This window comes from Dreissena polymorpha, chromosome 1 (genome assembly GCF_020536995.1).
Source record: "Dreissena polymorpha isolate Duluth1 chromosome 1, UMN_Dpol_1.0, whole genome shotgun sequence".
NCBI lineage: Eukaryota > Metazoa > Mollusca > Bivalvia > Myida > Dreissenidae > Dreissena > Dreissena polymorpha.
In genome coordinates, this window is record NC_068355.1 from 15,019,556 (window position 1) to 15,036,872 (window position 17,317).

The 17,317-nt window shown below is 36.3% G+C and overlaps 1 protein-coding gene across 1 annotated transcript; it reads right to left on the reverse strand.

The window, feature by feature from the left end:
* Window positions 1-1,200: 1,200 nt before the first annotated feature.
* Window positions 1,201-13,036, reverse strand: LOC127871939 (homeobox protein DBX1-like). The gene is made up of 4 exons (XM_052415229.1): window positions 12,657-13,036; window positions 11,489-11,653; window positions 4,432-4,631; window positions 1,201-1,999 (listed from the first exon to the last, which is right to left on the reverse strand). The coding sequence occupies exons 1-4, from the start codon at window positions 13,006-13,008 to the stop codon at window positions 1,649-1,651; spliced, it is 1,068 nt and encodes a 355-aa protein (XP_052271189.1). The 5' UTR covers window positions 13,009-13,036; the 3' UTR covers window positions 1,201-1,648.
* Between the last annotated feature and the right edge of the window lie 4,281 nt (window positions 13,037-17,317).

Here is a 17,317-nt window from a genome sequence, read left to right on the forward strand (position 1 = left end):
TTGTACATACATTATGTTTATTTACATGGTACATAGTGTTTCTTTAATTATTTCATTTGTCCACAAAATCCCGAATGTGTTGCAAGAAAAACAGCTGGTAGAGTCTCGATTAACTGAACCTAATTTCTGACGCTCATTTAAAATTAAAGTCTAATTTAAATTAAACATAAAAAATACTTGTTTGTTATAATAAGTTGTCGAATAACCAATTACCGGAAGCACGAGTGATTTGATTCAATTCATATCAACTTTCCGCCGTGTGTTATAACGTAACACACTTTGACATGAAAGTCGTATTTCGGTTTTAACAAGTCGTTTAACTAAATATTTATCTTGATTTGTCTTTGACATAGTATTTACTATTTCTAACGACGATCCGTCCATAATCGTCCGTTATGGTTCCTGCTCCGTCAATTATTTGAGCCGCGTTCTGAGAAAACTGGACTTAATGCATGTGCGTAAATTGTCGTCCTAGATTAGCCTGTGCAGTCCACACAGGCTAATCAGGGAAGACACTTTCCGCTTTATGGTATTTTTAGTTTTAAGGAAGTCCCTCCTTACCGAAAATCAAGTTTAGGCGGAAAGTGTCGTCCCTGATTAGCCTGTGCGGACTGCACAGGCTAATCTGGGATGACACTTAACTCACGTGTATTAAGCCCAGTTTTCTCAGAACAAGGCTCATTTGTACCCAATCAATGTTCATTATAAACTAACGCTAGTTAGGTAGCTGTTGAAGATTGCACATCAAAACTTGAAAACGAAACGATGGACATTTAACGGAGCTACAAAATCAATCAACTGTATAAGGCTTTGTATTTGCACCTGTCACAACGACCACGAACATTAATTTGCAAAGCTATTTAACGCTCCCAAAATGGGACTCGAACCCGTAACCCCCCGATGGCTAGGCGGACACCATAGCCACTACACCACTGCGACTCGATTACGCGATGGTTTTTATACTTCGTAACTTGATCATCATTGATTATGTCGCTGAGGGTCAATATATTGGCTCTATTTTATTTTGGTAGCGCATTCTTGGAATGTGTTGTTACCGCTCATTATTGAGGCAGAATATTTCAGGGTTTAATTTCCTCCTTTTTATAAGCAAGTTTGCAGGTTTCGTAGTAGAACATTCAATATATATGAAGAAACAACGCAATAATATGAGGTTCTTTATTATAAATACAGAAATGTTGGGTGTTTCAGACGTATGCAGTTCGGTGTGACGTTTGAGACTGAGTTCAAGTTGTAAATACAGTGACTAACTTCAAATTAGTAAATTTACGATTAAATAAGAGAAACACGATATAGACATTTAGTAAGCACATCGTGCTTAATGACTGCATGGAGATACAGTGGATACATCTGCAAAAAACATAAACTTACGCATTACGTTTTGCAAACGAATGCGCATATTTCAATCATAAACGTGTATCGATTACGCGATTGTCATCATTTAATTAATGCTGTACCTGTAACGATTAACCGTGAACGATTAATAAATAATACAATCCCGTCAATATTCGTATTTCTGTTTTCCACAAAAGCATGCACCGCATAGATAGAATTTAAAATACGGTGTACATTATAAATACTAGTATATGTTGTAACAAAAACAACTATGTATAGAACACGTGGAAATTGCTTAGGACACATCAATCTCTTCTTCACCACTGTCAGAAACGGATTCTAAATCGTCTTCAACGTCACCCATTTGTCTAAAAATCTGCTGTGACGTCACAGTCATTTGGGCGTATGGATTTAAATCGGACACCGTTTCCTCCGGTCGATTTTCTAACGTCGAAGACTCGCCGCTGTACTCTGGTTCGGAATTATCTTCTACGTCACTTGTATCTTTCGTATTTACGTCATTTAAATCTGGAGTTTGATTGTTTTTATTGGGAAGCGTATTATCACGTGATCCACCGGAAGACAAGAGTTCTCTTTCCTTGGAATTGCGCCATTTCATGCGTCTGTTCTGAAACCAGATCTTTACCTGAAAAAGAGAAGATACACTTCAACACCGTTATTTCGAAGTCGTCGGGACCGTTAAAAAAACTTCGGATTAACGATTATTCGAAATAAACATTTGACAGACGACTTCTTTGATCCTGAAAAAATACAACATTGTGGAATTCGCATGGTTGGGTCACAGTGTACATGTACTTTTAATAATTGTTTTACTTAAAAACGTAAACTAGTCAGATAGCAATTGATTTCTACTTGTAACAAACGGAGGAATAAAACGATTCTTTTTCTTCTTTTTATTTTTCTCTAATTACAGAACATATAAAATATAATGCATAGCGCATCATACATGTTAATACATATGAATACATTTTCGGAAATGAATTCACTTTTTTTTAAATAAGACGCGATGTCTTTCTGAACACCGGCGTTAGCAGCACTAAACTGGACGCGTGTTACATATTTCTCCAATTTGTCAAGGAAATTGATGAACTGGCTTCCGCCCGTGTTTTGCTCGCAGAACTGCCTTACGTCGTTGATGCATGTGATCACACGTTGATTAGATATCATGTTCATTCATGTGTTGTCGGCCTCGTCGTCGGCTTTTGACGACATTATAAAATTAACATGCTACGCGCAGGCGACAAAGGTGTAATTATCGGCTTTGACGCACAACGCGCAGACGACATAGGTGTGAAATTACGCTCAGTGTTTTGCAGTTTTGACTTCGGATTAAAGATTGATAATAAGGTGCGAATTATAGTGTTTGGACCGACATAAACACTTCGAATTAACGATTTCTTCGGTTAAACGAAGTTCGGATTAACAATGAAATTTTACATTGAACAAAGCAGAACTACAATCGGGACCCGAAAAATACTTCGAAATAACGGTGACTTCGGATTATCGGTGTTCGAAATAACGGTGTTGAAGTGTATGTATAAACAATTTGTCGACCATGTATGAACACTGCATATAAAGTAGTAACTTGTTTACCGTATTGTACGTACGATACTATATTGTTCAAGCATTTGATAAATAATGACATGCCTACTTTTTTAATCTTAAGCCACGCCTACTTGTCAACTTCTACAAGCGCTGTTACATTTGCGAAGTGACTGATTGGTACAAAACGCGCCGAGTGGATTAACGCATTGTCAAGACAATCATTTCGCGTTTTTCACATATTTATTCCGATAATTGTTAAACTATTTCCTTTATTATTTAGACGCGTGTGTAACAAGTGTGGATTAATACAACCGATATTAGAGTCATTTTCAAAGCACCATCAATGCACAAACTCCGAAGATACCGATGATATAAATGTAGCTCATGTGTTTGCCTATAGATAACTTTCGCCCGAATACACAGAATGACAGAAAAGTATAAAATTGCTATAAGAAAACAATTACAGGATAAAATAAAAGAATTGTCTTCTCATTACAGCGGTTCACATGCTGTGAGATTCGCGGATGTGTCAACCACAGAAGTCGCGAAGTAATGAAGCAGGCCATCTTCGCAAGTTTAGCTCGATTTATTTGCGCGGAAGCTTACTGTAATGGGAACTATATGGCAATCTGGAGCTGACGTATAATTAGTTTATGCACGCCCATTGGGGAGTTTATGGGGTGTTCATTGAACGGAAATCTCACTTAGAGTCTCCTTGTGCGAAGTGCGTTCGACAGTTGTGGCTGTATTTTTATAACGTTCATAGACCAGCACTGACACAAGGGGATTCTGTCCATTAACATAGCAATGTTTGTGTTTAAAAATGATCACTAGCATTCTTTGATAAGTTTTACTACGGGTTTTAAGTGAAATTATTAACTGTTCCGAGTCTGTTTTTTTTAGCATTTTAGTACCTTTGTTTGAACCTTCCATCCTCTAAAGTACGTTTATGTATGCATTAACGAGTGTTTTGTGTCATGGGAACATTGGCACATAATCAAACATGATTTCACTTCTATTGCGCTTTCAAAGGTCGGGAATTTGATCCTTAAATGTTGATGACATCGGATATACACAGATAGTGATCCGCCTGTGGTTCTTAAATATTATTGTATTGTATCGTTGTGGTTGTAATTTTGAAGCAGGTTCATAGATATGCATATAGTGAGACGTTGAGGATTATGATCGAAAGGAAAACTAGTGCATGGGTTTGATGATGAGTTTGATGATGATAATGATGATGATGATGATGATGATGATGATGATGATGATGATGATGATGATGATGATGATAATGATGATGATGATGATGATGATTATGATGATGATGATGATGATGATGATGATGATGATGACGATGATGATGATGACGATGATGATGATGATGATGATGATGATGATGATGATGATGATGATGATGATGATGATGATGATGTTGATGATGTCTTTAAATGATGATTATGACAAAGAGAAGGAAAACGCCAAATGTTACTATACAAAATCAACATTTACCTGCGAGTCCTTTAGTCCAAGTTTGTTTGCCAGCTTCTTACGGTCCGGCTTGCTGATGTACTTCTGTTTCTGGAACATCTTCTCGAGCCCCTTCCGCTGCATGTCCGAAAACACCGCCCGCCTCAACATCCCCCGCCGCGGCTTCCCCCTCATCTGACTGAGGAACGAGAATGCACTCGGCATCGGCAGTAGCGGGGACCCTGGGTAAATAAAAAATAAAGGAATTTCAAAACGTTTGCATCGTTAAGTATTACTCGCGTCAAACGTAAATGGGCATATGAAAATACCGGGACAGGCATAATCAAGATATGCCTCTGCATACATATTCTCTTACATCGAGTCATAATGTCAGCTCATGGGATCACGAAACCGTGCATGACGTCATAGCGGACAGTGAAGCTCCTGATCAGACTGTGAGCCTTGTACTGAGAAAACTGGGCTTAATGCATGTTCGTATAGTGTCGTCCCAGATTAGCCTGTGCAGTCCGCACAGGCTAATCAGGGTCGACACTCTCCGCTTTTATGGTATTTTTAGTTTCAATGAAGTCTCTCCTTACCCAAAATCAAGTTTAGGCGGAAAGTGTCGTCCCTGATTAGCCTGTGCGGACTGGGACGACACTTAACGCACATGCATTAAGCCCTGTTTTCTCAGAACGCGACTCACTGTGCATTTGCGCACGCTGGTCTACTGAGACGCTAGTCGCGTATGGCATAACTCCCATTTCCGCACAATATGCGGCTTGTACACGCTAGTTTAGCAGCTGCGCTATTTACGCGCACCGCCAATGCCGAATCGCCGCACTGAACTTATCGCTGTACTTCAAGGCATGTTTGTGATTATCAACGAATACAGTTGTATATTACCAAGGTTCGTACGTTTATTTTTCCCTACCAAGAACCTGGAAGTGAATATAATATACATCTATGTATGTAAGAAAGTAAAACCGTTTTCTTTCAAACCATATTGAATATATTTATATATACAGTATATATGGGGTTCACAAATTAACTTTACTGGATGTAAACACGCCGGTAAGTGGTGTTGTAGTGTGTGTTTTTTTAATAACTTTTCAAAACGTTTTTTTTCTTAAGAATTTTAACTAGTGCATATGCTGCTAATGGCAATTTCCAAATACAAAATTACTTTATTTAATAGGCCTGTGTTCTTATCCAAAAATTCGGTCTGTACAGCATTCATCTACACGGGTATGCAGCACGCAACGTGAAATGTTGGCATCGGTTTCAAACGCACTAAAGGATTTATTCTTAAATCTTTAAGATATCGACACAAACTGCAAGAAAAAACACTGTCTTTTGTGCACTAAATATTTTTGAAAAATCTATTTCAATAACTTGAGGTATTTTCAAAAATAAAATTCTTAACGGCGTGTTTACGTCCTGTTCAGCCCGATCGACACAAACTGCAAGAAAAAAAACTATCTTTTGTGCACTAAATATTTGTGCAAAATGTTTTTCATTAACTTGAGATATTTTCAAAACTAAAGTTCTTAACGGCGTGTTAACGCCCTGTTCAGCCCGAGTGTAAACCCATGTAAACCCCGTTGATCCTGTACCCTGTATTTGTATTTAAGACGAATGGTATACATGTAGATGTTAAATAGTAAACCAAAATGCGCGGTATGAATCAGACCTCTTCATGTTCATTTAAAATAGTTAACACATAGCTTACGCAACGAACTTCGATCACAAAACTGAACTCAGTGTGGAACTTCAGCCCGTGGTAAAGTGCTGCTAACGGTAATAATTTGTTTAATTAATATTTAATTGTTTAGTGCCTCTACTTCTTAGCAACCTGTGACGACGGGCCTGAGCAAAATAGAGGTAATAAAGATCAGTATCTTGGTAATTTGCAAATCGGCGGGCTGCCTTTGAAAATCACGACACCTATTCGGCGTGTGTCTATGGGGGTTTTAATTATTCCACTTGGTAACATCTTGATTCGTGCTCTGGAAATATGAGTTAATCATTTTCCAATTATTGTTAGTGTTATTTGTTTCATCCATTTTATTAATTGTGTAACAGCAAAGCGTAAACAAAAATATTAGACCATATTTGTCTCAGGTAATCGATTAAACGGGCCGGGCTGTTTATATAACGGGCTAAATTTCATATGGCCTTTATGCGATGACAAATTTGCATGATATAAGCGAATGTGCCTCTAACACGCTTCTTGCAAGATGTTGCAGCATATCTATTTTGTTGTCAATGCCCCGATATCGTCATTATTTATATATGATACAAATGAAATAAGGGAAAAGCTTTGCTTTATTGTTGTTGTGAATGAGTGTTTAGAGATCAAACCCGCAGCATATGGTACTATTTCCTAATGTTAATTGTTTAATGTGATCGCATAATACAGCGCAATAACTAAATAATATGAGCATTCGAACCCATCATTATGCGGACATGAATGCAATCACCTTGTAACTACGTATGCTCCATATTTAGAATATAGTTTTTTTTAACAATATGTATAGTGTTTCTTTTAATATATAAAAATCGGCCGTGAGATTACTTTTGTCATTCATAATTCGCATTCCCAATTGTGCGACATACTGGGGACGCATCTTTTTTCAAACAAAGCATTTCGTTCAATAAGCATTCTTATCGTTTGTACAATTATTTGCATTAAATACGTCCAGTACATCTCTTTTCTCACGCAAAATCCACGTATACTTCGATCCTTAATCGCAATTCAATATGTAGACAGACTTTTAAATAAACAACCTGTCGATTTTAAAGTAAGCGTTTATCTCGATTGCCTTTTATGTTCAAATGTGTAATGAATAATCATAAGGGTATAATAACCTCGCACGTTTGTCCGTGGCATCATTGTCATTAAACCGTTTGAATAGCAAAATTTGACAAAATGAAGTGCGGCGAACTTCAATGGTTTCAATGTCAACATCAGGGGATAATTGCAGGTATTCTGTTTGAGATATCTAAAACACTGCTAAAGAGTCAATTTAAACAGATTGAACGACGTTTGTAGATACCTCCCAACTCGATTCTTTTATTGGGGTGTTGAATAAAGAAATGAAATGTTTTCGAAGAATTCGACAGTTTGTTCTAAATTAATCTTCATCTTATCGATGTACACAGCTTTAGTTGCTTGCTTCTACGTAATAGCTGTCGACATCTTAAGAACATTAAACTGCATTCATTTTAATCATGTCTAGTTTTGTTTTAAATACATCTTTATTGCGACGATATTCGTGTAAAGTCTCTATAACGCTCAAAATCAACGAAAATTTCGTAAAGTATTTCGTAAAATAAAGTTAATACCTAAACAATCAGTGTTCTTTATAGCAATAGCCACAATTGCAACGCTAGATGTGGTATGATTACATAGATTTTTGTAGATACAAAATGCTCGTTTTTATTAATTTGTGACCACAATAAATTCCATATTAATTCCCTGCGAATATATCTATTGATACGACACACGAACACCAAAATGGTACCATGTTAAAACCATAATAAAAACGAGCATTTTGTATCCACAAACATCTATTTTACCAGACCACATCTTGCATTGAAATTTCGACAATGGCCATAAGGAACAATGATTTTTAATTGTTTAGCTTTATTTGACGAAATATTGTACGAAATTTTCGTTGATTTTGAGTAGTAATGTTACTTTAAGACAGACGGACAGTTTATTCAGACTTATACACAAGTACATCGTCTTCATACTTAAGTATACATTTTATTTTCTGTCACGTAACTAGGTATAACAAAATAACATTACATAACGTAAAACAGACATTTACGAATACACATACTAATAAACTATGAAAACTTAAACGTTTAAGGCAAGGCTGCATCTTATCATCAATCACAATCATGTAATTAATGAATGTACATTCTTCTTGCAAGATAAAACCCGTAGATTTGTATGTAATTACACCGCAGGCAACTTATTTTGTTAACAGTCTATTCGATATGTTAACGTAGATATGACCGCTTTTGTATTAATCGAGTAGTCAGCAATAAACTTAACTGCTTTTTATTGTTATGTGTTAATTAAGGAAAAATAGCATAATGCTTTGACATAATTTATAGCTAGTTAGCTAATATTTATTTCAAATAAATATATATAAGATATGAAAGTTAAAAGATGGCAGGAGAGAAGTGCATATTGATTAAATAATGCATTCGTTTATCAGTTATCTTGGGTCCGTTCGCGTTACAGTGTGATCTGACATTTAATGTCTGACGATTTTATGCAATGAGACTATTGACAGCCATTAAAGTAATAAGGTTTGTACAATTTCAGTTTGACAAACGTAATAAAAAGTGCATTACGTTATTCAAAATATGATCCCTTATATACTATGCATTACTCAATACGTTGCAATTGTTAAAAGATGAGAGATATTTAAATACCTTTCAAAATAAGTATTCGCCTTTGTCATTACAGTACTTGCAAACATATGTTTAAGTGAATATTTGATATATGAGTCGCGTTCTGAGAATACTGGGCTTAATGCATGTGCGTGAAGTGTCGTCCCAGATTAGCCTGTTCAGTCCGCACAGGCTAATCAAGGACGACACTCTCCGCCTTAATTGGATTTTTGCTAAGAAGAGTCTTCATTAAAACGAAAAATGTCATAAAAGCTGAAAGTGTCGTCCCTGATTAGCCTGTGCTGACTGGACAGGCTAAGCTGGGACGACACTTGACGCACATGCATTCTGCCTAGTTTTCTCAGAACGCGACTCATATGTACTGCATATATTTATAGGAACAATAACGGGGAGCGCTTATTTAACTCTCTTTGATTCTCAATGACGCTAGAACGTGTCAATTAGCGCGTATATTGATAAAATTAACTGGAAATATGATATCAAACTTTAAACTTTAACAATATCTTCCGAAGCATTTTGACCAGATTTTTTTTTTAAATTGACAAGTGTGTGCAGTTGTTGTTGTTTTTCCTTTCATGTTAACAAAAACCGCTTCAGCATTCAATTATATACTTAAAAGAATTTAACCAAATACTATTATTGTGTCGAAGCTGATAAAATGTAATATCGCTGCTGTTCCTCCGAAAAAAATAAAGGATATTTGATGGATTCGGTGGATTATCGATATTCCACCGAATCCAACATTTTTTTTAATTTTTTTTTTTACAGTTTATATACATTGTACAAGAGTTTCACTAAGGAATTTCCCTGTGATAATGACGTCATTTCGTCAAAAAATGACGTCATTTCACGGTAAACAGTGAAATTTATCGATAATTTTCACTGTTTGAAACAGTGAAATTATCAGTTTTAATTCAATGATATTTCTCTATAAACCACCGGAAAGCATAAAATAAAGTCACGTAATTTCACTTTTCTTCCGTTATCGTATTGATTTGCAAAAGTCGATGAAATCGTTGTGTACAATTTTAAATAATTCCGAAAAAGATTTGTTTCTATATTTGAGTGGGTTTCTACTCACAGCTGGGCAAAATCTAGGTATTTCAAGTAAATTTCATTCATTCATTATACTTTTCTGGTTTTTGCCGATAAATTTGCCCGCAAAACTATTTTGTATCAAAAAACTGACTCGTTTCAAATTAAAAAACGATACATATTTGTGAAGATATCATGAAGTACTAAATACAAATTTAACCATACAATGCCGTATTATATGCCCTTTCATCTACCAATCTACTTACGCAATACCACCTTACTTCATCTCTATAATAACAAAGCATTTTTTTTATCGTCAATATATTGGTTTGATGGGACATTGCATTTATTGGTTTTCATAGGATGTTTATAGCTGTCCATTTGGATAAATGTTTCTGATAAAACAGGTCAGTTTGTACATATTGTGTACGCTAAATTAGCTCTGATTTAGAAGTCATTGAACTGAACTCTTATGGTAATCAGTAATTTTAAACAACATCAGAAAAAGGAGTTGCGTAAAAAATGTATATTAACAATAAATCTGTATTATAAAGTATATATTTCTGCTTTTCGTTGTGATAATTTCTTACTGATTTGATGAAGAAATGTAATTTTAAATTACACGTATTATTATTATTATTATTATTAAAACTGTTTTTAGTTAAACAGGAATATTCACAACTTCGTACTTTAACTACTGTCAATGACTTTGGATTATAGAGCGCGATTTATGCAACGATAGAGTTTATGATTATATCTTTCAGTTCTTTGAAACGATGTTTAAACCCAGTATGTTAAACTGTAGCTTTTGTGGCACTGCTTCGTCAAAATGAAATTTTGCCTAATAAACGTATGTGTATGTTTATATTGGTAAGGTTATCACTTTGAGTTATCTTTGGTTCCAAAAAAATGTATAATCCTGTCGTCCTGTTTCGCTAACGCCAAAAAAAGCTTACATTTTTTACTACCTGGACAGCTTAAAAACCGTTAATTGTTCGTCCTCTACTTATCGTTAGCAATAAAGTTAACATGCGGTCAAAATGAGGCAATGGTGCAGAAATAATGGAGAGTGTATTCTGCATTATCTTTCACATTTATCAAGTTGTTGTGACCATAATATTTGTACTACAAATACGAGCGACACAAATGTTACCCATGATCAGCTGATAAACTAGCAAGCCTAAAATCTTGAATAACGAAATAAATTTGTCGCGCTCTGTGAAAAGAGGGTTTAATGCATGTTCGTGAAGGGTCATCTAATATAAGCCTAAAATAACCAACGGATCAGGAACAACATGGGCAAATCTTGAATGTCAATCTTGGTCTGGTAATCGTACTAAAAATTGACCGGATCATCCAATCACAGAATCTAATTTACTGTTTGAATTAAATCATGTTAAATGTCTATAATACCAATTAATGGTATTACTAGATTAGCACTGAAAACAGACGTTACTGTTTTTACAGATCCGATAAGTATTGTTCTTTTGTCTTAAAAGTTCTGGAATGTGTCTTCAAAGCGTGTTTTGTCTCCCGGAAAGACTCGAAGGTCAATAATATGTTAGCTTAGATTAATTTAACTAAAAGTTCATTTTTCAAAACACCTGTAGCAACTAGACAATAAAGGTCTTACCTGTGAAATACGGGTGCCTCAGCATTCCCTGAAACGGGTGTTCATAGAAAAACTGCTGGCGGGGTACACAGGACTGGCACCCAAGAGACGGGCTGCATGGCTTGGGGCACATGCCTGGACTTCCGGTCATGTGACTGGGGCTGCCCGTGTACGTACTCAATGGACCTGAAGAGTGCATTATGATTTTGACGTTGACGAAAATGAATGGAAAGACAAATACATGTATGTGATTTTTTGCGAACCTGTATCGTTATAGTGAAAGATAGATTACGCAAGCACTCAGTAAATATGGATTTACCAAATGTATTTGCAACTTTAGGTAAAAAAATAATATAACAACAACAAAATCAGAATTATAAAAATAAATATTTGATGCAATTTCGCGTATGCACAGTGGTTGATATGACTGACTTTCAGCCACTGCCTATGTATTTGTTAAAACAAATACAATCTTGATCGTGTTAACAAAATAATTAAAAAATATTGTATGACGAACGCGCCTTTAAGGCGTCTGATACGTTTTGTCTGTGTGGGTTGAACCGCGTGACCCATTTATGCCTTGTGGACTCTCCCATCCTTCTTAATTGGATCAATTTATTTCCAAAATAAGGGATGTCTAGTATATTTATTTCTATTATTAGAATATTTCTTACAGAAATTTCCTTAAGCAAACAGCTCAGACCCTGATGAGACGCCACATCATGCGGCATCTCATTAGGGTCTAAACTGTTTGCCAAGGCCTTTTTTCTAGACGCTAGGCATAAATGGGTTAAACTATTCTCACATCTCCTGAACAAGCTAAGTCGCTGGTTTGAATAATTGCAAATAAATATATGGCTGTAATGTCAGCCTCCCTGCATGAACATGAAGTAAGAAATACAGATAAAATCTATAAAAAATGAACAAATATAGGCAAAAATATATCAACCTTTGAAAAATAGTTACTTCTCAATTACATTAGTTGCATACAATGCTCTGAAGAAATATTCCGTGAGTAGAACAATACGAAATAGCGTGTCTTGTACAATTGCTGAAACGAATTAAATTTATGTTCAAAACATTTTCTTTACAGTATTTTCTAAAATAATTATATAATTCCAAGCCTTTTTGTATATCTTTTCATGTAAAGTATTGCTTAAAATATTTTACATAAATTTGATATACTTACTAGATCGACTCTCTTTATCTGTTCCAAGAATCGCATTCACTCCGAATTTCAAGAAAGGAGTCTTATTACTCGGTGACGTCACGTTATGCTCGCCGTCATGTGTCCTTGCACCCGCTTGAAAAGACGTCATGGTCAGACCGCCGGGTAACCCTACGTTCGCACCCGGCATAGACGTCAGAGACGCCAGCGACGTCATAGGTCGCGTCATAAACTCGGTATGTCCTTCGCGTAGTAAATTTTCGACGAAAAACGAGGCTGATGTTGACGTTGAAGTCACTGGCTGAGGTACAAGCGGGAAAGTCCGGAATAAACTCTGGTACATCTGCGCAGGAGTCATGACGTTCTGGAACATTATTATAACTTGAAACTGTCAATATGGTTGATAATTTTCTCTTTAATTGTCCTTCTTTCCTTTGTGTGCGTTTTTAATTATGTGTCCACTCAAAAGCCATAACTACTCTTTGTCTATGCACGTTTTGTACATTAATTTTTGTATGTGTATTCAACAATTTTTCGCAAATTCTTATGTTTTATTAGACATGCTTTTTACAGAACACATATACGATAATTTCAAAGATTGATAAAGCTTTTCGTGTTTAGAAAACCAACCAACATTTAACGCGATGCGATCCCGTTCTATCAACTTATCGAATACAACATAATTGTCTTGTAAAATCACATTTAAGCTTATTAGCCAAAGACCGATCCTCGCTGGAAACAAGCACAATGAACCATATACGAATGGTCTTCACGGATATTCAATTCATGTCACCAAATTATTCCGCAAATTCAACCAGCGGGGAGTCACGTGGCACGCGACAGCAAATAGTATTCCAGCAGACCATGGTTGTATTTTTCTACGCGAAATTCTACGAGGAGGCTCCCCGAATGGGATATGCGTATTGATTGGTGGGCGACGAAGTGGGCGGGGCTGGAGCAACATTGTCTCCGCTTAAGCAGTGAAGCTTTAATGGGAGTTATAGGGTGAATAATTTCGTTTGTTTAACGTTTTAGTTTTCCGGCGTCGAACTTTGTTTTGATCTGCTTCGATAACATTTGAAATTCACAAGAAGGGAATTGAAACTCATTAAACGGATCAAAATTCCCTTCGTTTGATTTTGATTGTGTTTTTTAGATTAATTTTTGTGTGTGTTTTTTTACGTAAGATTATTTTCATTGCATGCACTTAATTATGTTATTACTTTTATATGAGCAACACCATTTATTTTTATTTTTATCCTTAATGTAGTATGTCGCAAGCGGAATAATGATTCGCAACAAAATATGAACATATGAATTAAACAGCTGCATAGTGCGGTGTTTATTCATTGCTTCGGGAAAGTATTGGCCACAGAGGTGCTTATCATTATCAATGCAATAGCAAGTACGTATTTATTTTAGGATCGGCACGTTTCTTTGAGCTTAGAAAACGTTTTTGAAAGCGAGCCACGCTGTGTTAGGATTATGCTTTTTATCACGAAATTCAGCACAATTCTAAGCCATTTTTCATCGATGTCTTAAATAATAATAAAAATCAAAATAATAAAAATCAAAATAATAATAATAATAATATAATTATCATTAATATTATTATTATTATTATTATTATTATTATTATTATTATTATTATTATTATTATTATTATTATTATTATTATTATTGTTATTATAATAATAATAATAATATTATTATTATTATTACTCCTATTATTATTATTATTATTTTATTGTTTCATTATTATCATTTTTAATATTATTAATATCAAAATAATAAATGCATGAGAAAAAAACTGAATATAGAATCTAGTACATGCATTATCGACACAAACTAAATTAAAATCTAACATAACGAAGGTGGCAAACGCACAGTTTCATTACACCTTAAGTGAACACAAGTACAATCGGCCAATCACCAACGTGTTTGACATCATTATCATCTATAACATCCCAAATACACACAGTTGATATAATACACATAAAATCTCATAAAGAACGCGAGATAATTCGGGATGATCACACTTAAACCGTCGTGGTCAAGCGGTGACGGCTATTGTAGCTAGAGGTCCACACGTGAGAGCGGGGCACATCTCCCTGGACTGTCATCAGCAGACGTGAGAAGATTAGCGGAGAGTTTCAATCTAAGGGTGTCACTGGGAACGGTATTGGGGATGACTGTATTGACGTATCTTTGCATGCGTTGCCAACCATTTTTGTGACTTAAACGATCCAGGTGCGTCATGAAGATGCGGCCAATGTATCAGCGTTTGAATACCGATTATTTGGGTTGTTGTACAAAATAATACAGCAAATTCCACTGCAACAAGCTTATCGCTAATAGAGATATACATCACGATAATACAGCAAATTCCACTGCAACAAGCTTATCGCTAATAGAGATATACATCACGTAGCTGTTTAAATGGTTCTTTCATAAGGCCAAATCCCATTTTATATTTATATTTCATTTATATCTAAATAAACTAGTTTCCCATGGTCACTTATACTATTATGTCCGCATAACCAGGCTTATCAGCATTGAGAACACAAAGCCAGCACTATCATAAAATAATTTATGTGCACTACTTCTTCTACATTGATTACCACTTCCAACGCCATCGCCACCGCCGCCACCGCACCCCACCATCAACAAAACCACCACCACCACCACCACAACCACCACTACTAGTACTACTTGTACCACTAGTACTACCACCACCACCACCTCTATTACTTCTTCTTTTATTACCACTTCCAACGTCATCGCCACCGCCGTCACCTTCGCCAACCACAACCCCCCACCACAACTGCTAGTACCACCACCACCACCACCACCACCACCACCACCACCACCACCACCACCACCACCACCACCACCACCACCACCACCACCACCACCACCACCACCGACACCACCACCACCACCACCACCACCGCAACCGCCACCGCCACCGCCGCCGCCGCCACCAGCCACCACCACCACCACACCACCACCACCACCACCACCACCACCACCACCACCACCACCACCACCACCACCACCACCACCACCACCACCACCACCACCACCACCACCGCCACCACCACCGCCACCACCATCACCACCACCACCGTCACCACCACCACCACAACCACCACCGTCACCACCACCACCGTCACCACCACCACCACCACCACCACGTCTAGTGCTACTACTACTACTACTAGTACTACTGCTAGTACTGCATGTACTGCAGCTGCTATCACTTATAATTTATCTTCTACTTCAAGTATGCAAGCACTCATTTTGCCAAGCTCAATAATCCAGTGCTTTTGTGTGTGTGTTTTTATTATAAAACTTTGTAATGGTCAATATATGATCACGTTTTTTTTATCATTTTTAAACACCTTTAGTGTATACTCGCGTAAGGGGTAACAACAAAAAATAAATAAAATATTTGTTTTGTTTCAAGCAAACCGGGTAATAAATAATTCAAGTTTTAATAATTTCCTTAACTGCATTTAAAGATGACGCTGATAGCGCAGAAACATTCGTGTTCCTAAATAGCAGCCTTGCGCTGATTAATTCGTTACTATAAAATCTCTAAGGTCATTTCTTTTTAATGAAGACCAGTTGTGGCGCGTGCGCGTGTGATTGTTAATTATTTACCATCATGAGCAAGCTTTTGTAAATACCCTTTAAAAAGAGGTCGCGTATGTTTAATTCCATTGGATCGTCCAACGGGTAAATGCGGGTACATTATTAGCAATTTAATGTATTGCTGTTTTAAAAGAAAGTTCAAACAGCGATGAATTTGAATTATAACATCGCCGCAAACGATTTGGTTCAAACTGTGATCTTTCCAATGAATGAATGTGTCATCAATTGTCATTCATGGAAACAAGTCCACCGATCTCTTTCAGAAAAAAAAGATTATACAATTTTAACTTTTGTTTAAACTACTTTAGAATGTCAAAATCGGCAAATCAAATCCGTCGGTTTAATAAAACATCAAAATTACTTTCTAAACCCATTTAAATTTCATCCGAGATGAACACCGTTGAACATGGCATCAGTATTCTTTTACAAGCCAAGTCTTATTAATATCGTGAGATTGTGTGTTATGAGACACCATCTTAATTAAAATGTGATAATGAGGGAAAATTTATGGCGCGTTTTTATTTGTGAACATTTGATTTAAGACTAGCCAGTGGCTACCGTTTTAATTAAAACTTCTGTGGTCAGTTTTGTAATAGAGCGTCATTAGAGGTTTCATGATGCCTACTTCTTGTTTTCCCCTTTTCATTAATTGGCAGTGGGTTTCATTGGGTTCCATTGTTCCGGACTATGGAAACATGTTATGCGGTAAAAGGCATTAGGATATTCAGCTGGCACGACAACTTAACAATGATTTTTTTATGTTTCCTCTTGTTTATTGTACTACAGTTACAGAGATGTTACAGTATTCACACTTACAGCACACGCCTTTCGATATATATAATGTCAATAAAATGTTTGATAACATGAATTTCATTAAGGGTTTTCGATGAAAAACATGGATGTTATTATTGGTCTTTGAAACTCATCACACTTAAACATTATTTGTGGCGAATAGTCCGCTACCCGTTTCATAGGAGGGAACTAAATGTGTACCCTCCGTCGGTCATGTCTATATGTCCATCTGT

Coding starts and splice junctions, on each gene's coding strand:
- LOC127871939 (XM_052415229.1), bottom strand. CDS start 13,008: ATGTTCCAGAACGTCATGACTCCTGCGCAGATGTACCAGAGTTTATTC. Junction 4,632..11,488: donor GAGGCACCCGTATTTCACAG/GTAAGACCTTTA, acceptor TTATTTACCCAG/GGTCCCCGCTACTGCCGATG. Junction 2,000..4,431: donor TTGGACTAAAGGACTCGCAG/GTAAATGTTGAT, acceptor TCTCTTTTTCAG/GTAAAGATCTGGTTTCAGAA.